At 39.6% G+C, this 19533-nt stretch overlaps 1 protein-coding gene across 5 annotated transcripts in view; it reads left to right on the forward strand.

The window, feature by feature from the left end:
• ddah1 (dimethylarginine dimethylaminohydrolase 1) overlaps positions 1 to 19533 on the forward strand; it is a 113646-nt gene that overhangs the window by 69392 nt on the left and 24721 nt on the right. For all 5 annotated transcript variants that reach the window (XR_006825098.1, XR_006825097.1, XM_046049365.1 and 2 more), the window contains exon 2: positions 13153 to 13252. Coding sequence is in view for 3 of the 5 variants with exons in the window: in XM_046049363.1 (XP_045905319.1) it covers positions 13153 to 13252 (100 nt within the window). In the remaining 2 variants the exon portion in view is untranslated. The remainder of the gene's footprint in view (positions 1 to 13152; positions 13253 to 19533) is intronic.

Below are 19533 nucleotides of genomic sequence, written 5' to 3' on the forward strand. Positions count from 1 at the left end.
GATACAAAGACCAGATGTTTAGAACGATGGATTACACAATCCAAGTTAAGTTTCAATCAATTTTACGCTAATAGATTTTCATATTGTTTAGAAGTTGATAGAACCCAATGGATGGTTTAAATGGTTTGGCTTGCATGGGATGCAGAGTGCTTAGTTGTGATTTAAAGCAGTGGTTCTCAAAATTTTTCACACCAGGGACCCCTAAACTAACACAAATTAGACCACGGACCCCCATTTTTGTCTCAGGGTTCCCCATCTGATAGTATTTTTGCTTTTAGGTGTTTTATTACAGAAAGTGTATGAAACCCATGACCAAAATAGTCAGACATAGTCAGTCACTATACTACTTATATAATGCAAAATTATAAATTATAATGAAAATACAGTATTCCCCTTTTTGCTGGGGACCCCCTGGATCCCCATCAAGGACCCCTGGGGGTCCCCCACTTTGAGAATCACTGATTTTGTTGCACATTGACTAAAATGTGAAAAACCATTATCCTTTAAACACTAGTTATACATGGCCATGTGTTCTCACACAGACTTTATAGTTGCAGTGTAGCACATGGAGTGATTGACATAAAAGTACCCACTTTCACCTCCACCCCAGCCTTGTCACCCTTTACTAGAGATGTGGGTGGTCCTTTATTTGTCAGCCCAGGTAGGCCAAAGGTGAAGGCGATTAGGGTTTCCCACTTGGGTTTCCCTCGAGGAAAAAAAAACGCACAACTTCTTTTCTGTGTACGTTGTTTTCAACATAGACAATATTTACTTATGTTAAAATATGACTATTCACTGATTTTATTAGTGTTTTATTGCAACAGCTCAAGAGTAAATCTCAGTTTATCTGAGAACCTTCTGATTCATTTTAAAAGAGCTTCTTAAAATGCTGGAGGAGAGTGGAATGGCCTTTAACCGAGCTAGCACTCACAGTGCTTATGTTTGGCCTCCTATCTTTGGAATATTTAACTTTTTTTCCAATTGATGTCTTACAGCACAGGGAATTTTGGTCATAAAAGCATTTTATTAGAGTTGCTTTCAGTGGTATAAAACAGAGCGACCTGGAAGGCATGCAAGCTGTTTGTGTTGAGTACAAACAACCATTGCTGACGGCAGCCTGCATTGCAGCAGTGCTCATAGAGGTTGTCAAATATTTTTTCCTGTAACATTTTTTCCTATTCAGCATGAATTCTTGGTTGTGAATGTAGTTTTTATCAGACCTAGGGAAACTAGCTAAAGACGGCTGAACTGTAATGCTCCATGAGGTAGGTGAGTTTATTGGCTTTTCCCCCTTGTTTGGGTACAGAAGTCGAGTATGTGGGGGTCAAACCCAATAAACACAGAGGAGACGGTGCCAAGTGGAGATGTATTTACTGAAGCCCCTTCTGTTTTTCCCAAAGGTGGAGGCTCATGTCTATTTGTAACCAACAGCCTCCATCCCTCTGCTTTCCAATAGTTCCTAGCCTGCAGCTCTCGCGTATTTGTGGAGCCATCACAGTGAGAGGTAGGCAGCAGACACATTCTTTACAGCCCTGCTGATTGGAATGAGCACTTTATTTGCTCTGGGACAGACTTTGGACTTGTCAAACAGACTCATATTCCTGTTTATTTTTGCAGTACTCTGCTATGCTTGGGTGTCTCTCTATGTGAGTGTGCACTGAGTAAAGCGAGGTATTACAGTAGAATATGTTACTTAAGTCACTCCTCCTTTATCCATGAAGTTTCTCAAAATTTCTTTTTTGCATATCCCTCCTCTTTAACTACTTATTACTGCATATTTGACTATTACTTCTAATACCTGACATATTTGCAATCCTGCTTAAAAATGTGTACGTCCCTCCTTCCTGATAACAAATGATCTCTGAGGTTAAGAGTGTTATCAAAGAGTGATTCTACAAGGCTTATTTAGAAGAGGTACTCCTTAACCTGTTATTGTTTCTAAGAACCTCTGTAGTTAAATGCTTACTGGTAAAATGCCATAAATCTTTAAGGATAGGTTTTATGATCATCTTAGCTTTAAAATGAATGTGGAAAATGGGACCTAGATCCTTGGAGCTTCACTCTCATGGTGTTAAATAAAGGGATTGTTTCATATAACCCTTTATTAAACTATTTCTTAAGAGTCTTTTGTATCATCAGCCCAGCACCCAAATTGTGACCAATGTTCATTGAAAGATTTATGATGAGATGTAATTTTGGTATTCTCTTTCAATTTCAGCTTTTAATCTAGAAAATAATAAAAGGAGTTGATAATAAACACCTACTAGAGCATAAACAGAAAACTAATTACGTGAAGACTATTTCTTTTTAATGAGTCTCTACACATAACCAGTCATCCAAACTTTTATGTGTAATTAATGAAGCCTTTCTCAGCTCTCCAAAATGCAATTACCTCTCTCACACACACCATAGAGAAACCCCATTTAACAATCAGGGGCATAATGCCCTGCACTTTAACTGTGTTTCTCATTCTCTTTTCAAATGATTTATGTAATCTTGGCCTTGCTGCTATCTCCCACCATTCAGACAGCTGTAAATGTGTCTAAGCAGGACTATAGTGTGGTATTTTCCTCCTTGGAGCCCTGATATCCTGGGAGCCCCAAGTGAAAGCAGTCTGACAGTGCAGTAAGTTTGGCTTAAACGGCTCTTTTACTGAGACAGACTGCCACATCCTTGTGGTCAGTGTGGCGCGAGGGTCTCCAGATCTGTTACTGTTAACTGTGTACGCCTTCACATTGACCTACTTCTCAACATTTATGTAATCCTAAAGCTGACGGGGGTGGGGGGATGGGTGGTGTCATGGCTTGGTTAACCACAGGTATGTTCCAACATACACCAAGGATTTGTTTGGATAATGCCAGGACAGGCCATAGAGGGTTTGTTTTCTCTTGGCTGCTACTAAATGACTTGTTGTCATTTCATTTCTCATACTTTAGTTACAGGCTGTGACAGCACTAACCCTCCCAGTTAGTTCTCTTTAGGAATTTAACATTTGACCACCATGACAGCGTCAGACTGGGACCTTTTTTCCGTGTATGCTCCCACCTGTGTGAGTCATATGAGTGCTTTGCGTGTCCTTAATGATTACTGTTCCTTCAATAGAGACGAAGAAAAAAATAATTAAGGACTGATTTCCGATAACAGAACTTTACTCTCAGATTCATGTTTTTTTTCTGTATGCATCCTCTTTGTGTTAAATGTGCGTGCATGCATGTGTGTGCATGTCTGTGTGTGTGCCTGTGTGTGAAATGGAGTGTAAGATGTGTATGAATGTAACAATAGCCCTGTCTGAGCCCCATTACAGCTTCTGTAGATTTCCCTCTCCCTCATGGCTGCCATTGATTCAAGCCTTCAGGCTCTTTCTAAAGAAGGAACACGGTGAATCCACTGCCCGTGGCAAATATTTGACAAATCTATAATTGAGCCATTTAATCGCACTTACTCCTCTGAGCAAACAAAGGGAATCATCTCTCTGTTCCCTCCATGACGTCAGAGACTTAGTACCTGAAAGGTTCAGATAGCCTAATCCACCTATTTGTTGCATAGCTAATGACATTTATGCATTTATTTTAAATTCCACTTGGTCGATTGCCCTGAATGCAGTCATTATTCCCATTCTGTATTCTTTGAACTTTCCTCTGCATTAGGCCTCTGCTATCTGTTACGATCATCATCTGTGTCCTGGATGTCCAGCCAAAGCTCAGCTATGACGCACAAGACTCGTTGTTCAAACTTGTGCCCGTATGTCAATACAAACAAGTCATTTTTGTTATTTCTTTTTGCACACAATAACTAGACTGCAACATTTGACTGATTTATTTTTGAGTCACGTCAGGTTATAAAAGAAGCCTCAAAGCTGTAGAAGTTAATATTTTTATATTAACAATAGATCAAATGTACTATGTAGATAGATGTACTACAAACCACTGTAATATGTAAGAAGTACAGGAAGACTATAACAACAAAAGAGGGCAATGCAACAAACTTATTGTGGTTGAGTACAAGGAGAGCCAACAGCTATAGTGAGTTCTAAACCAAAACTTTTTTCAGTTTCACTATATAGTCATATTGTAAAGACTGTCATCATCGCAGAAATGCCCAGAAATATTATGATATTATTTAACAGCCATATCGCTCACCTTTAGTGAAAGTGGTCACTCATAATCATGGCCCAACAGATAATTATCTTTAAGCTCATTGTTTTGGTTTATGGCCTGCACCTTTACTGTTTTGGTTCACTCTCACCACTCTCATCAAACCTGTTTCCAGCCACAGCTGAAAAAGCTCTCATAAATCCACTACACCACCAGACAGACAAAGTTAATGACTAGCTAGGGAACATTGTGGTGCATTTAGCAGATAAAAAGCCTTGTATTTCCTGAGCTAAAAGGAGATTGAATATTGGACTTTGCCAGGTGGCCAGAAACACGACTTGAGGATGAATGTTAATGTTGCTCCGTGTCTGCTGGGTGTTTAAACAGACCAGTGGTTCCCAAACTTTATTTAAGAACAAACAAAACAAAACAAAAGAAGCTGTGGTGAGTTTAGACTGTGTTGAGCATGAGATATATCATCATTTTGAGTTCTGTTTATCGGGTCAGATCTTTCAATCTCTTGCTCTGACGGTTTTCTGATTGCTGAGCTCCTGAAAACTCCTGAGCCTGCATATTACATGTTGTTTTATCACCTAGAGTTTTTAACATGATGTTTATGATATTTATTACGTTTTGTCTTCTGTTTTGAAATGTCTTAATACTACTGCTGGGCAAAGATAAAATTTTTTAATTGCAATTAATTGCATGATTTTCTGCGATTAATCGTGATTAATCTCATAGTTATGCGCAAAATTGAATAATGAATTCTAAAGTAGTGTATTTCGCACTTTTAATTTAAATGGACTGATATACACACAAAAGTGCAATAACATGTGGTTTGTCAACACTTTAAACAAATAAGGTGCATTTTACCAGCAGTTTTCCCTTTACACAGTAGCAATAAAATATTTCTTGTAAATCTCAACTTAAACATTAATCTAATCAAATCAAATATTAAACCAAAACTATTTGCCACTGCCAGGGCATTACCTTTTATCTAGCTTGTTAAAACAAGAGTCCAGAGCCACGATCATAACACAGGCACCGGGTTGGAGCAACAGGTTAACAAATATAAATCTGTTTATTTGTTGTTGTTTTTTCTGATCAGGTATCAGCATAAACATAATATAATAATGTTCAGTAGCAAGTGTCCCTGTCAGAGTGAGGTGAAGTGGTCACCTCACGCACACGCCCGCCCACTGTCGAAGTAGAATTGTCTTGAACTTTTTGTAGCCTACACGATGGAAGAGAGACTGAGCCTCACTGTTTGTGAGTTTCCAGAATCTATTACTGTTTACTAAATAGTTACCAGGGCATCAACAAAAGGGAATTTGCATGGCAGAGCCACAAAACTAGATTTAGGCCTTTCAGGTAAAGTTATGTATAATGTTAACTTAAGTTAAATAGGCTACAGCTGTTTAGCACACAGAAGCCATTGCCATGGTTACTATCCATAGAGTGCCTGCCGTTTACTCGCGGAGCACTTCTCTCGAGTTCACCTGACGAAAGAGCAACCCTGCGGGGCCAAGCGACTACGTTAACATTTTAAGAACGTTCCTAAGACTGACATCTTCCCCAATACTAATCAGCATGCAGTGTGTAGCTATCCCCTTCGCTATGGCATTTGATCGCTTGTCTTGCTTTTGTTTATCTACTTCTCCCACGCGCTGCATCCAACATAGTCTGCCGAAGTCTCCCTCCACTGCTTGTTTGGGTGGGTGATTTGCGGGATGATCAACATCCCAGCCCTCCTGTGACTCATGGTTTGACTGTATGTGTATTCAGAGCCAGTGAGCAACGGACTTTCAAAATAATAATAATAACAACTGCGTTAACGTGCGATAAAATCATTGTTAACGATAATTAATTAATGCGTCAACACGATAATGCGTTAATGTGCCTAGCCCTTTTAAAAACACTTAATGTAATGCTTCACAGTTTTTATTTGTTAAAACCACAAAATAACGATGTCCCATCCTCGAGACACCCCATGGTGACACGGCCCCCACGTTGGGAACCACTGAAATAGGCAGCTGTTTGCTAACACATTCTCCATATCAACATTATATGGTAAAAATACTGTATACCAGTGTAGCGTTTACAGCTTGTTCCTCCTCACCCAGGTGGCAAAAACATAGACTAATGTAGGTTTAAAGATGTATTACTTTGTCTTATTTTAGACAGTTTAAATTAACTTTTAAAACCAAGGTAAGAAATAAAAAAATAAATTATTTGTGACCAAATCACTGCATATAAAGTCTGTATTGTTTTGCCCACCCAAACTTGATTTCATGTACTTAATACATTCACAAGCTGCAGGTGATAACTGACATTTAAATAGGTTAACCTCTTTGTGTGTGAAGGAATGCTGTATGCCCATTATGTCGGAGCGTGGGACTCTGTTGCCTGGTGTAGGGAGGCTAGGATGACATTCAGGAATGCTATTGTTGTGTACTCTCTTTCCTTTCCAAATGCGCTGTGCTCTATCAGACTGATGGTCCTTTTTAGCAGAATGCGATATCCACGGGTACCAGGGGCGAGAGAAGGGGTCCATAAAAAGCCCCAAATAAAAGGCTGTTCTCTCTGCTCTGTCTCCCCTGTCCTGTGTTGGAACGGCAGGAATGTGGCAGGCGGACCGACTGGATCTCAGAGCCTTCAGCCCCTAATGAATTTTAAAAGGCCTTTTTCATTCAAAGCAGGGTGCTGGCTAACAGCATGTTGCCTGGCCAAGCACTCGGGGGAAAAGGAGGAAAGAAGAAGAGAGGAGCATAAGAGGGTTTGAGGGAGAGGAGAAGGAGGTGCTGGCAAAGTGAGTTGGCACCTATGCAGGGTGGGGTATTGGATGTCCCTCACAGTGAGAGATAATAGGCCACTCTGCATGAGAAGCCACTGTAAGAGCATTCTTGACCCTGCCACGAGGGTCTAAAGAGAATAAAGGGAATGTGAGAGACGATAAAAGAAAGAAAGAAGGGAAAAAGGGCCAGAGAGGAAAGTTAGATGCCGCCTTTTGCCACAAAGATAATAAGCACTATAACTTCCACATGTATTAGTATATTACTTTTCTGTAAATGCAAAATGAATTACAAGAGGAAGCAGCAAAACATTTACTTAAGCTTAATCTGCTCTAATTTACAGTATATTTTTGGGGAGCTGTGTAGGACGTGCAGTGGCATGCTAAGTGTTTCCTACTATGCTGCAGCTAGCAGAGCTTTGCCAATCATGATTACAGCACTTAGTGTTCTGCCAGAACCTAAAATAAAAATCATAAACAAGCATTCATTTTATTAGACTGATACAGGTGAACACAACTATAGAAGAATGCATACAACAGACAGGTTAAAAGCTTCAGCTACTCTACATTTCTGTGCTTAGTGTTGCAATGTGCAAGATATGTGATGTAAGCGAATTTATGTCATATTCACAGATGCAAATATACAATATACCCCTAATGCAAAAATACATCTCAGAAATGCTATTCTGGTGGGACTTTCCCATGTTACAGAGAGTTATTGAGAATGGTGTGATCGATCCATTTAGCTGTAGTATTATGGACAAAAAATTGTTGATTGCATGGTATCAAAGAAAAATTTTAAACTGAGTAAAGCAAGAAATAATAAATAGCTTGAGATAGGGTTGGGCCGATGTTGAGCTGGCATCGTGATTGTTATTATAATGCCCTGTGAAAGCAGGTTTAATCCCCGCGGACATTAGTATTTTATACCTGCTTTGCACCTGCCTCGACTTCTAAGTTCAAGTTCAATCTTTAGTCCCACCAGGGGAAATTTGATTTGCAATAGGGTTAAAACAAACATACATGAGTTATATACAACCTGTTTTGTTCGTCTAAAAGTACTCAGTAAGTTGAAATGGTAGCTTCAACAATCTATCGTTCTGAGCAGAAGCTCAAGCTCAGTACAGATTTAGGGCATTAATTGCCGTGGGTGCAAAGGAAAATTTGTATCGATGAGTTTTTATTTTGGGCAATCTGTATCTTCGCCTATAGGAGAGAAGACCAAATTCCATCACTTCTCCCCACACTCAGACACACTCTCACTGTCTCTCACTGCAAACATACCAACTTGCCCCGCCTCTCTGTCTCTCTCTCTGCTCTCCTGACTTTCTGCATCAGCAGTATGTTTTATAAAGTCAGCCAAAAGACATGGAAGTCGTCTCTTTTGCGGAGTTATCCACCTGCCATCTGTAATGAACCGCACGTCGGCTTGTTAATGACGAAGACTATCAATCAACCTAAAGCAATATGTCAATTGTATGTTCACTGTTGCTTTACCTGGTCCTCGCTTGTAAAATATCCATCGTGTCTGTGACTTGTAACGTAATACGAAGTTTTTTACCAAGTGATGTCTTTGTGTGAAACCCCCCCCACCTTCGCTCGCCCGATTTTCATTGTAGACATTGCAGAGGGTTTTGTTAGCACATAAACCTCCATTAAACCTTGCAGTTATCCATTAAACCAGACAGCATGATAAAGGTGCACTCCTGCCAACTTTGCACTGGAATATAGGTTATCTGCTTCAATTAATTAATGTTGAGCTCAAGTCCCATTGGTGGGACCTACAAAAGATGCATTTAGTTCAAATAGCATTCTTGCTATTACGAAGTAGACATTGATTCAAGCTGTCACTCTGATCAAGACTGGCCAATAGATACGCATCTTTTCTACGTCCCACCCACAAGATTTCAGCTCAACATTTTGGATTTGCAAACATTTTTAATCACACATTTGTGAGCGTGGGTACTTTTGCTCTCAAACCTATTTTTTAAATGCATAATATAGCCTCAAACACAGTAGCACTTTCAGTGCAAGACTTATCCCCCCAAAATGCAGCACAGAGTGCCACAGGAAGTCATTCCTGCCTATGGCCATCAAGCTTTATAACTTCTCCCTCTAAGTGTCTGACACACGGACACTTAGTTAGTTTTTAAACTGGGCCGTATTATCTATTTTTGTGCAATATTATCTGTTTAATAATTAATGAGCAATATTCTCTGCTTCTATTTATTGACTAGTTCTTTCTGGTTCACCATAATAATCTTTAATAATGTAAATATTGTACATACCCACAATCCTTATATTTTTCTTATATTTTATATTTATACTCTTATATTTATATACTCTTTATTACTATTTCTCTTCCTTGACAAGTGTGCAATTGTGACAAAGAATTTCCCCGGGGATCAATAAAGTATTTTTTGACGCAAAAGTAACTCCATAAATCTCAGGGTCTCAAACCATCGGGGCATCATTTGGTATAAGATGCAGAAACATGTTTGGTAACACTTTCTATGAAGGTCATCGCTATAATGAGTTACGCATATATTTATAACACGATATAATGCATTCATAAGCCTTTATAGTTATGATCACTTACAAACATGCATTAGGCGCTATAGCAAAGTTCAAATGTATTATGACCTTTTGATGTAATGTTTTATAACTAATAGTAATACCAGTTTATATCAACATGCAGCAAGAATCTCCGCCCATGTTCCATAAGACATTATAACCATCGACTCATTATAAATACACCTTAGTCAACATTTAGAATTAGTGATATAAAATGGAATAATGGCTTATAGTAATGTTTAATGTTATATAGCATGTCTTTGTTTGCTTTAAGTAAAGTGTTAAAATATCTATCCCTGTATAATATATTACAGGTTGACACAATACCATATGAACTAATTATAAGACCTTATAACACATCATTGTTTGCTTTAAGTAAAGTGACACACATTTTGCACAGGAAAACAACTTTTATTTATGTTTCTTCACTTCATGAACGATCTGTATGAATTTTGAACATTTTGCAGTTTAGCAAAAAAACACATCATAATTACATCAAGGACACTCATTGTCAGGGTGGTGAAAGATCGCTCAAGAGAAGACCTGTTGCCAACCAACATCATGTAAGAAGAGGCTCAGATGTCACAGATGAATGGCGAGCCTATGGACAGGCCCTAACAGATGCAGTGGACAATTAAAGACAACCACTTCAGAAAACGTAGCCTATTAAAAGACATTTTAAAGTAATTGAATGGGAATACTGTTAGCTAGCGCTAACCGCCTTCACTTTTCCAGCAGTTGCGGAAACAACAGACTTAACGGACACATTGTGACCTACACTGCACATGTTCTGCCAGACTGACTTAAGCCTAACTTAAATATTTTCTCTCGCTAACTTTCACCGTTTTAACCTTTGCTAGACGTGAGTGATGCTAATCAGTCCGAATCCATATTGGATTGTTTGAGACTTTGTACGTATGGAATTCAGGATGTTGACACAAGCCCAAAGCTAGGCTTGAGTGCTGCTAAGGGAAGATGATTCTCAGCAACTTCTCCAAGGCAGCTAGCCAAATCTGGAAACTGCATATGAGTCAGAGGAGGCTCATAAAACAGTTCAAGGACACCGCTGAGTTTGTCAATCTCAGCTGCAGGTGGCCAATTTAGACAAAGTAAAGCAATACATTGTGCTAATGCAAAATGAAAGTTTATGTCATTGTAAACTGATGTTGGAGTAGACTAGATGATACTGTCGCTTAGCTCTAAAGCCACAAATTGATATTAGATGGGGTCTGCTTTGTGAACATTTTATTTGTGTGATTATTCTAGTTTTTCTTGCAGGATTTGGCAGCAGCCTTTGTTTGTTTATAGTAAGTGATAAATTACAGTAAGTCTGTAATTTATCTTTGTGTAGTCAGTGTATACCTCACCATTCCCAAACTGTATACACAAGACCATGACACCACTACACACAATCTTCTCCTCAGTGTGAACTACCTAACCTACTAAAATCTGGTGACATGGTACTAATGTAGATTTTTCTTCCGTTTGTTCTAGTTCTTTTTCCAACACATTTGTGCTTGTTTTTTGTCCACATCTCATTTTCCGTGCGTACTAAATCTCCAGTCCAAACTCACGGGCTACATTTCTTTGGGTCCATGTGGAAAGACCTAATTGATGATCTCTACCACACGCACACAGGAGACAGAGCAGATATCATACTTTTGTATGTATAGGAGCCATTACCTCCAGTGATGTCAGAGGAAATGCCAGAGACATGAAGTAAAGAGTTGTTTCATACAGTCCTGCAGATTCCTGGGCAGATGACCACTGATAGTGCAGTGTGCTACAGACAGAAGAAAAAGGGCACAAGCAGTGGCTGTTAATTATGGTGGAGACTCGGAACAGTGTGTATAATGTGTGTAGGCTTGTTGCAAAAGGTGTTTTTTAATTATATAGTGGATTATACTGGAAATTAAATATTGAGTGCCTGCTCTCTAGCTTTGTTGTGCTAATCTGGCCTCATTGATGGGCACAGACATGCAGGCAAGGTCTTTGTTAATGCATTAAATATTTGAACTGACTGAGGTTTCCCTCACAAATGATGAATCAGTGATGGAGTAGGAATAACTTGGGACCAGCTGAGACTCCACAGCAATGAGACACAGACAACATAACACACGACTTGAACAAACTTCAAAAGCCATCAAGCCAACCATCTGGATTGTTAACTTTCTCAGAACTTGAGTCAACCTTTTATTTGTCACCCAACATACCTACAAACCTAACTAAATGAAAAGCAGAGTTTGTCAGCGATGCCTTTGCTTAGCATACACAAAAATGAAAGGGATTAACTGTTACCTAAACTTAATATGCTGCACACTGTTGCTGTCAAAGCTTTTAAGAAACCACTAATAAATTTGTGAACCCAGTTACTTGGAAGGACATTGTGTTCTTCCTGGTTAACTGAAGCAGAAAGATGAATAGAATGCCTGCAGTGAAGATGAAACATGGAGGAGGAAAGTTTGATTATTCTGTGGGATTCCACTGTCACGGTGAATAGATCGGAAAAGTGCCATTGGTTCATAAGGCTATTTAAAGAAACAGTGATCCAAACGAACAGCTGTAAAAGATTAAATAATAGTATGTTGTTTTGAACATATAGTCAGTTGCCATTTTATTAGATACACCTAGCTAAATCGAATGCAGTCTAATACAGTTCTACAATAAACCCTATCTTCATGAACTGTTTTAAAGATTTATTTACCTGTAAGGCCATTTTGGAGTTTGTGAGCGTGTTTGTGGTGCTGTTGAACTGTATTGCATAATACAGTTCAAGAAAAGGACATTTGTGTATTCATGCATGTGAATGTAGGCCTTCATTGTATTATTGGGCAAGTGAATGGCAGTCTACCTGGATGACCTCATTGTTCGGCCCTCCACAAATGAGGAGAAGCAGAAGCATTGTGTTGGCAAAAAAGCACAGTGAGCAGGCTGAGGTCATAGTGAGATAGGGCTTGTGGAAACACTGATGCTCTTGCAAACATGACTGGCCTTGGAAAATACTCCCGCGGGAACCCCAAAAACAGGACAGTAAAATCACACTGGGCGGTCAGACAGGAGAGCAGACCAACCGAAGTTCAGCCAAAAAAAGACCTGCTCTTTCCTCAGGTTTCCAGTTCAGCGGGGAGGACATGCAGGTGAAATGTGGATTACCCCTAATTTTCCATCCAGCGAATGCATTTCATAATATATGTTAATGTTATCTGGGTGGCATCCTTTTACTTCCTTCCTGTAAATATATGAAAGGCAGATGAGCCAGAACATGAGGACAGGAAGAGGCTAGTTTGTGTCGGTCCTTTAGCGTACCTATTTTCCGCAGCCACTGACTTGTAAAAGTTTTAACATAACTTCCTCCAAAATGACATCATTTCATGGCTCATTAAAATGATGTCATCGAAATCAGTTGGAGAGAAAAGGTTTTGTTTCATTGCGCTCAGTCTCAGGAATCTGGGTACTGCAAAATACTGTGCCTTACAGAAATCCAGTGAAAATCCTCAACTGATTTTCATCATCTTGTTTACAGACATCTGATTAGAACTGGACCGTATCATAATAGTCCTGAAGATAGGAAATGCTGATGGTTTGGGCTATTTAGTGGTGTAGCTTACTGTACGTCATTACGATTCAGTCTTTTGTTTAATATCAGCAGATGTTTGACGTGTATTTCTGTTTGTGTCCTTGTATTTCTTCCAGACGGAGGCAATGAAAGGAGCTCTGAAAGATTTGAATCTGAACATTGTGGAAATGACTGATGAGAATGCCACACTGGATGGAGGAGATGTGCTTTTTACAGGTAAGCTATGTCCCCTCAATCCCTTATATTTTGTGGAACACCTAAACCTTCCAGTCAAGCAACATCCTAAAGCCATCCGCATAAATAAAAAAATCCAGATTATTTGTCACATACACAACCATACACCGTACATGTAGTGAAATTTGTTTGTGCCTAGCTCGAGAAACAAATAACAAATAGTAAAAATAAAATAGAAGACTATAGAATAAAATCCAAACCAAATAAAGTAAAATATTTTTACAATAAAAACATATGGAAGATTTAAAAACATTTTTAGCTGCTACGCTTCCTAAAGGGGTACCATTGTTACTCTGGGGTTTCTATAAATTCATTCAAGGTATATCACATTGTTGCATAAAATAGCTGTTACAGAGCTCTATAAGCTCTGAAAGCCATTGAGTAGATCTTTTGCATTGTTTTGCCAGTTGTTAGTTTATACTGGAATTGAATATATGCTGTAGATGAAACTATGACGGTGAGACATGCAGAGAGGTGGCACCATGTTGTCTGTGTCATGTGGCACCATGTTGTCTGTGTCAGTTTGTACTAGGGCTGAACGATTAATTGCATTTGCCAAAAAATTTGATTTTCTAATCACAAAGGCTGCGATTACACTCTGGTCACATGACACCCAAGAGTAAAGCAGTCTGCTATGAAGCATCAACTTTGCACATTATGCTGTACCTTGACTTGTTGTTGTACAATGGCCTTAAGCAGCCCGGTGCCACGAGGGGCTTTGCCCCCTCAGCTGTACTTTCTAAAATTTACCTGCTGCTGTTTTTCAATTGTAGCCTAAGCCTGTTTTATCTATACAATATTCAAGTACCCCAGTCTTTGACTTTTCCTAAGAGTATGTTATTTAGCCTAGGCTACCACCCACTTTTGTTGAGAGGTATCACTGCCAAGATAAAGACTGAAAAAAACAGCATTTATACGCCAGCGGGGAAAAAATTGATCTCTATAGAGAAAGCAGTCATTTTCGCGTTATTAATTTCTCACTTTAGATCAACATTCTGTGTTGCTACTGGCAACACCTTTGGTCTAAACAGGCCTGCAGACTCGCTCAGCAAGGAGAGGCTGTTGGTGGGGAAGTTACAGTGATGAAGCAGGATTCCGCTCTCAATCATAGCTAACTAAAAATCAATGTGACTTCAGTGTTATTTCAACCATTACTATTGAAACAACATTGAAATGATAGCCTAACTAAAAATCAACGTGACTTCAGTGTTATTTCAACCAATATTAAACCACAGAAAAGAGACTATAATATATTAAAAATATATAAATGACAACAGACAATATAATCAGTTAAAAAATACAAGTTTATTTATACTACTCCTGCTCTGCTCTGTCCACCCATCCGGTCTGGAGCATAGGAAGCCATTTTTGTGCTGCCTGGGCAAAGTCAAAGACTTCTGTCCCCATTGGTTCAGTCAGGGCATCTATAACAGAAAACATACAAACAAAATAACTTTCAGTAATGAAAAGGATGTGAAGATGAACAATGTCAGTCAGGCTGAATTGGCGCTATTTTATTATATAGATATTATATTCGGCAAAGCCTAACAGTTAACTTACTTGAATTCATTAACGTTACAGCTAACTAACCACGTGCTGTTTATAGTTGATGTTTATAGTTTAACGTAATTTAAATTGTCTAACATTAAATGCAGTCATACATTGAATCTGGAGGCTGAAAGTTGAAGAAGACTGACAGATGTATGAAGTTAGCTGGCTTACTTAATGTTAAATGACAGGGGCATTAGCTAGGATCAGTTACGAGCATGAGAAAAGCATGTATATATTTTGCAAAGCACTTAATCTGAGCAAAAATAAAATACAGTTATTATCATGATTTACAGTCCTGTATAGGAAATTTTCTGGTGATAAAGTTAGCATTTATGCTAGAAAAGTAACTTTTTTTCCCCTATTACTATGGAGCTTGGATATTGTGCTATTTGTCAGTATAAAATGGTATTGAAACACTTGTATATAGTCTATGACTGCATATAATGTGAGACAATGTCAATAAACAATGAATGTCTACAAATGTGGGACAATTAAACATTAGATAAATAAATATGTGATTACCTGATGTGGACTTGTGTGTGGGGTTCAGGAACGTTGATCCACCAAGCGATGGTCTCCCGGTCAACAATAATTCAATGACTTTTCAATCATATTTCCCAGTCAACTATAAATAAATGGCCTTTCAATATCACGTAATTTCTGGTCAACTATAAATAGATGAATTTTCAACATTGTTGTTGTTATCCAGTCAACTACAAATCAATGCTAAATCAAGTAAGATCGCTGACGTAATCTCTGTGCATGCGTTGGCGTCTGTAGCCACCTGTCGGACTTCTCCGACAGGTGTCGAGTCTTAAACCGGACTCTTATCCAGTTTTAATCCACACTTTCTCGTTACATTTTTTATATCCTTTTTATTTAACTTAAGTTTTTAACTTAAATTTTACGTGGGTTAAGGATTTTAGTCATCCGACATGGATTTTAAGCTAGATGACCGTAAAAACACCATCAACGCTACTGACCACAACAAAGCTCCGGTGACTATGCTAGTCGAGATAACTCTGCCCCATGAGGACTGCTCACTCCTTAAGAAAGCGAACAAAAAGATTGCTGACCTTATGGAAGACATCCGACGACTTTCAGAGGAACTCAAAAAGAAAGATTCCCTGCTGACTGGCTTTATGGATGTGGCTTCAGTACAAGCCAAACAGATTGTTTCTCTTAGCGCAACCGCTAACATCCAGAACACTGTGCTATGGGACACCTCTAGCCTTCCAAGGCTCTCCTCTTGCTCGACTCTGAAGCATCAGTCAACCTAGGCTGAAGTGGTGGTCCGTGGCTGCAAGAGAGGCTCGGACAGAGCCGCCTCTCCTCCGCACATCCACCTCTCAAACCGCTATGCAGCCCTGTCTGACAACACTCCGGTCCATCCAGCGGATGCACCTGCGGCTTCGAGTCTCCCTGATATGGATCCCTTTCGGCGGACAGTGCCTGCCGACACTGTTGCATCTCCTCCACTGGCTACATCTCCCGCACTGGCGGCAAACGGTGATCTCTCAGGTCTGTAACTGCTACTCCAACACAACACTCGGCAGCTCACACACTCCAAAGTCAGTCCGCATGCAGTGTTGAAGCAGATTCTGCTCAGTCCTGCTCTGGAACCACACAACCGGCATCTCCTCATCCCCTTTTTTCCCCAACCACACTAATAATTGGTGACTCCATAACCAGAAACATACGTTTCTTTAACACTACCACTCACTGCTTCCCCGGTGCCACCACGGCTGACATTTCAAAAAAACTCCAGGACCTAATGCCATCGCTCCCGTCCTCTATCACAAGATTGATAGTCCGTGTGGGAACAAATGACACAGCTCTTCAGCAGTCTGAGCTGACAAAATCAGATTTTTACCGTCTTTTTAACTTTTTAAAGCAGTGTGGAAAGTCCGTTTTTATCTCTGGTCACATACAGTTGGTCGGGGGGCTGGCCGTTTCAGTAGACTCCTTGGCCTCCACGACTGGCTCCAGTCCGCCTGCAGGGCTCACGGTGTGTGTTATGTCGGTAACTTTAATATTTTATGGCAAAGAATGTCTCTTTTTAAGACAGACGGACTTCACCCAAACAAACAGGGCTCAGAAATGTTAGCTGCTCACATACAGCATGTGGTGCGGTCCACACATGACTTACGTGAATGACTAATCATTCATGCAGCACAGCTGGACACACCACCGCTCACTGAACAGATCTCTGCCTCACTGCCACAAAAAACTGTCTCCACCTGCTGGCATGTAAAGTCATCTGCTCCCAGCGTTGTTCCAAAGACTTCTATTCCTGTCATCATCACGCATAGACCAGTAAATGAAATGTGCACATCCCACACAGAAATAATAGTAATCTCTTAAGGATTAGGACAACTGCACCAACTCCAGCACCCAAAACAAACTCATTTAAATGTGAAATCACTTTCAAGTAAGACTTTTATCTTAAATGATTTTATCTTGTCTAAATCTAGATTTTACGTGAATAATGGTTGCAAATGAATGACTATAGCCAGCTAGCTGAACTGTGTCTGCCTCAATATAATTGTTTTAGTCAACCGAGGGTCAGTGGGCTAGTGAGCGTGGATAGGAAAAATGTTAAATGTCATCAAGTACGCTGTGATGAATTTAACTCCTTTGAAGTTCTCACTCTTAAAGTTGGAGGGCTGCAACCTATCATATTTGTTATAATTGATCTACTCTGGTTTTAAATTATGACAGAATTGTTCTTTGTGGGGATTTTTATATTCATGTTGATGACCCCACCAATGTTAATGCAACTGACTTTTTAAATATGTTTTTACCCTGGGTGTCAGCATTTCCTCTGTGGAATTAGTGGACATGACCATATCTGACCACAGATGTATTGTTTTTAGCTGCGATTGGCCTGTTACTCATGCCGCCTCACCAAGCTCCGTGTGTTCTCGCATCTTTAATGAACAAAATGTTTCAAAGTTTTGCACATTCTTTCAGAGCCAAAACCAACACCTGTCTGATTCCAACACCAACAATCTGGTCGATCACTTCAATCATATCTGCTTGTCGTCACTAAATATTACTGCTCCTCTAAAGGTTAGGCCTACGTCTAAAGCTAGTAAGCAACCCTGGATAAATGACAGCATTCGCAGCCTAAAAAGGGAATGCAGGAAAGCAGAGCGCAGATGGAAAAAATCCAGTCTCCAAGTCCATTACCTCAGTCTGAAGGATTTATTAATTAACTACAATAACATGGTTAAGGATGCGAGAACACACAATTTTTCTGAACTCATTACTACACATAAACACAATCCCAGGTTTCTGTTTAAGACTGTGGATCAGCTGATAAACCCAACCCCTCCTTGTGCCTCAGCTGGAAGTAATCTGTGAATTGTTTTTATCTTATTTTACCAATAAGGTGGTGTCAATCAGAGCCTCTATTACCCCCGCGGCCTCTTACTCAGAGGTTCCTCACCAGCAACAAGAGAGTTTTAACCAGTTTTATCCCATCGACTTGTTTGAGCTTTTAAAAACAGTATCACAAATGAGAGTGTCCTCCAGCCCACTTGATGTAATACCTACAAAATATTTACTGAAAGTAATAGATTCTGTTGGGCCCCATTTGATCTCTCTTTTCAACAGCTCCATATCTACTGGTTGTGTCCCTGATTATTTTAAAATGGCTTGCGTGAACCCACTTTTAAAGAAACCTGGTTTAGATCCCTCCCTCCCACATAATTTTTATTGCAAAGATTCTAGAAAGAATTGTGTCCAAGCAGCTGCTCACTGTACTGGAAAATAACAAATTATTTGAAAAGTTTCAGTCTGGTTTTAGGAAGTACCACAGCACTGAGACTGCCCTGCTTAAAGTCACCAATGACCTTTTAATGTCTGCTGATGAAGGCATGTGCTCAGTCCTTGTACTCCTGGACCTTAGCGCTGCTTTTGACACCATTGATCACAACATCATGTTAGACAGACTGAGGCACTGGGTGGGGATCTCTGGTACTGCCCTAGAATGGTTTTCATCCTACCTGTCAAATAGGAAGTTTTGCGTGTCTGTAAACAACTATGTCTCCTCGTTCTGTCCAGTCGGTCTTAGGACCCATTTTGTTTTCTTTGTATCTGCTTCCCCTTGGACATATTATCCATAAACATGGTATTTCTTTTCATATTTATGCTGATGACACACAAATATACTTGCCCGTCAGATCCACAGACCCTGGAATGCTGAGTTCACTTACCGACTGCCTTTGTGAAGTTAAAAAATGGATGTCAAATAATTTCCTCCAGCTGAACTCTGACAAAACAGAAATCCTGGCCATCGGGTCCCAGCAGATGGCAAACCAAATACTGCCATCTGCTGGTTCCCTAGTAAATCACATTAAGCCTGTGGCAAAGAACCTTGGTGTCTGGTTTGATAGTAATTGAAATTTCGAGCAGCACACCACAAAGCTTGTTCAATCATGTTTTTATCAACTTAGAAATATAGCAAAAATTCGATCTATGTTAACTTTTAAGGACACCGAGACCATTTTACACGCCTTCATCTCATCACACCTGGATTATTGCAACAGCCTTTTCACTTGTTTAACCCAAAAATCTACTGATCGACTCCAGACTGTCCAGAACTCAGCTGCCAGGCTTTTAACCAGAACAAAGAAATATGACCACATTGCTCCTATTTTAGCTTCATTACACTGGCTCCCAGTATGTTTTAGAATTGACTTTAAAAT

The sequence above is a fragment of the Micropterus dolomieu genome, linkage group LG05, assembly GCF_021292245.1.
Source record: "Micropterus dolomieu isolate WLL.071019.BEF.003 ecotype Adirondacks linkage group LG05, ASM2129224v1, whole genome shotgun sequence".
Taxonomy (NCBI): Eukaryota; Metazoa; Chordata; class Actinopteri; order Centrarchiformes; family Centrarchidae; genus Micropterus; species Micropterus dolomieu.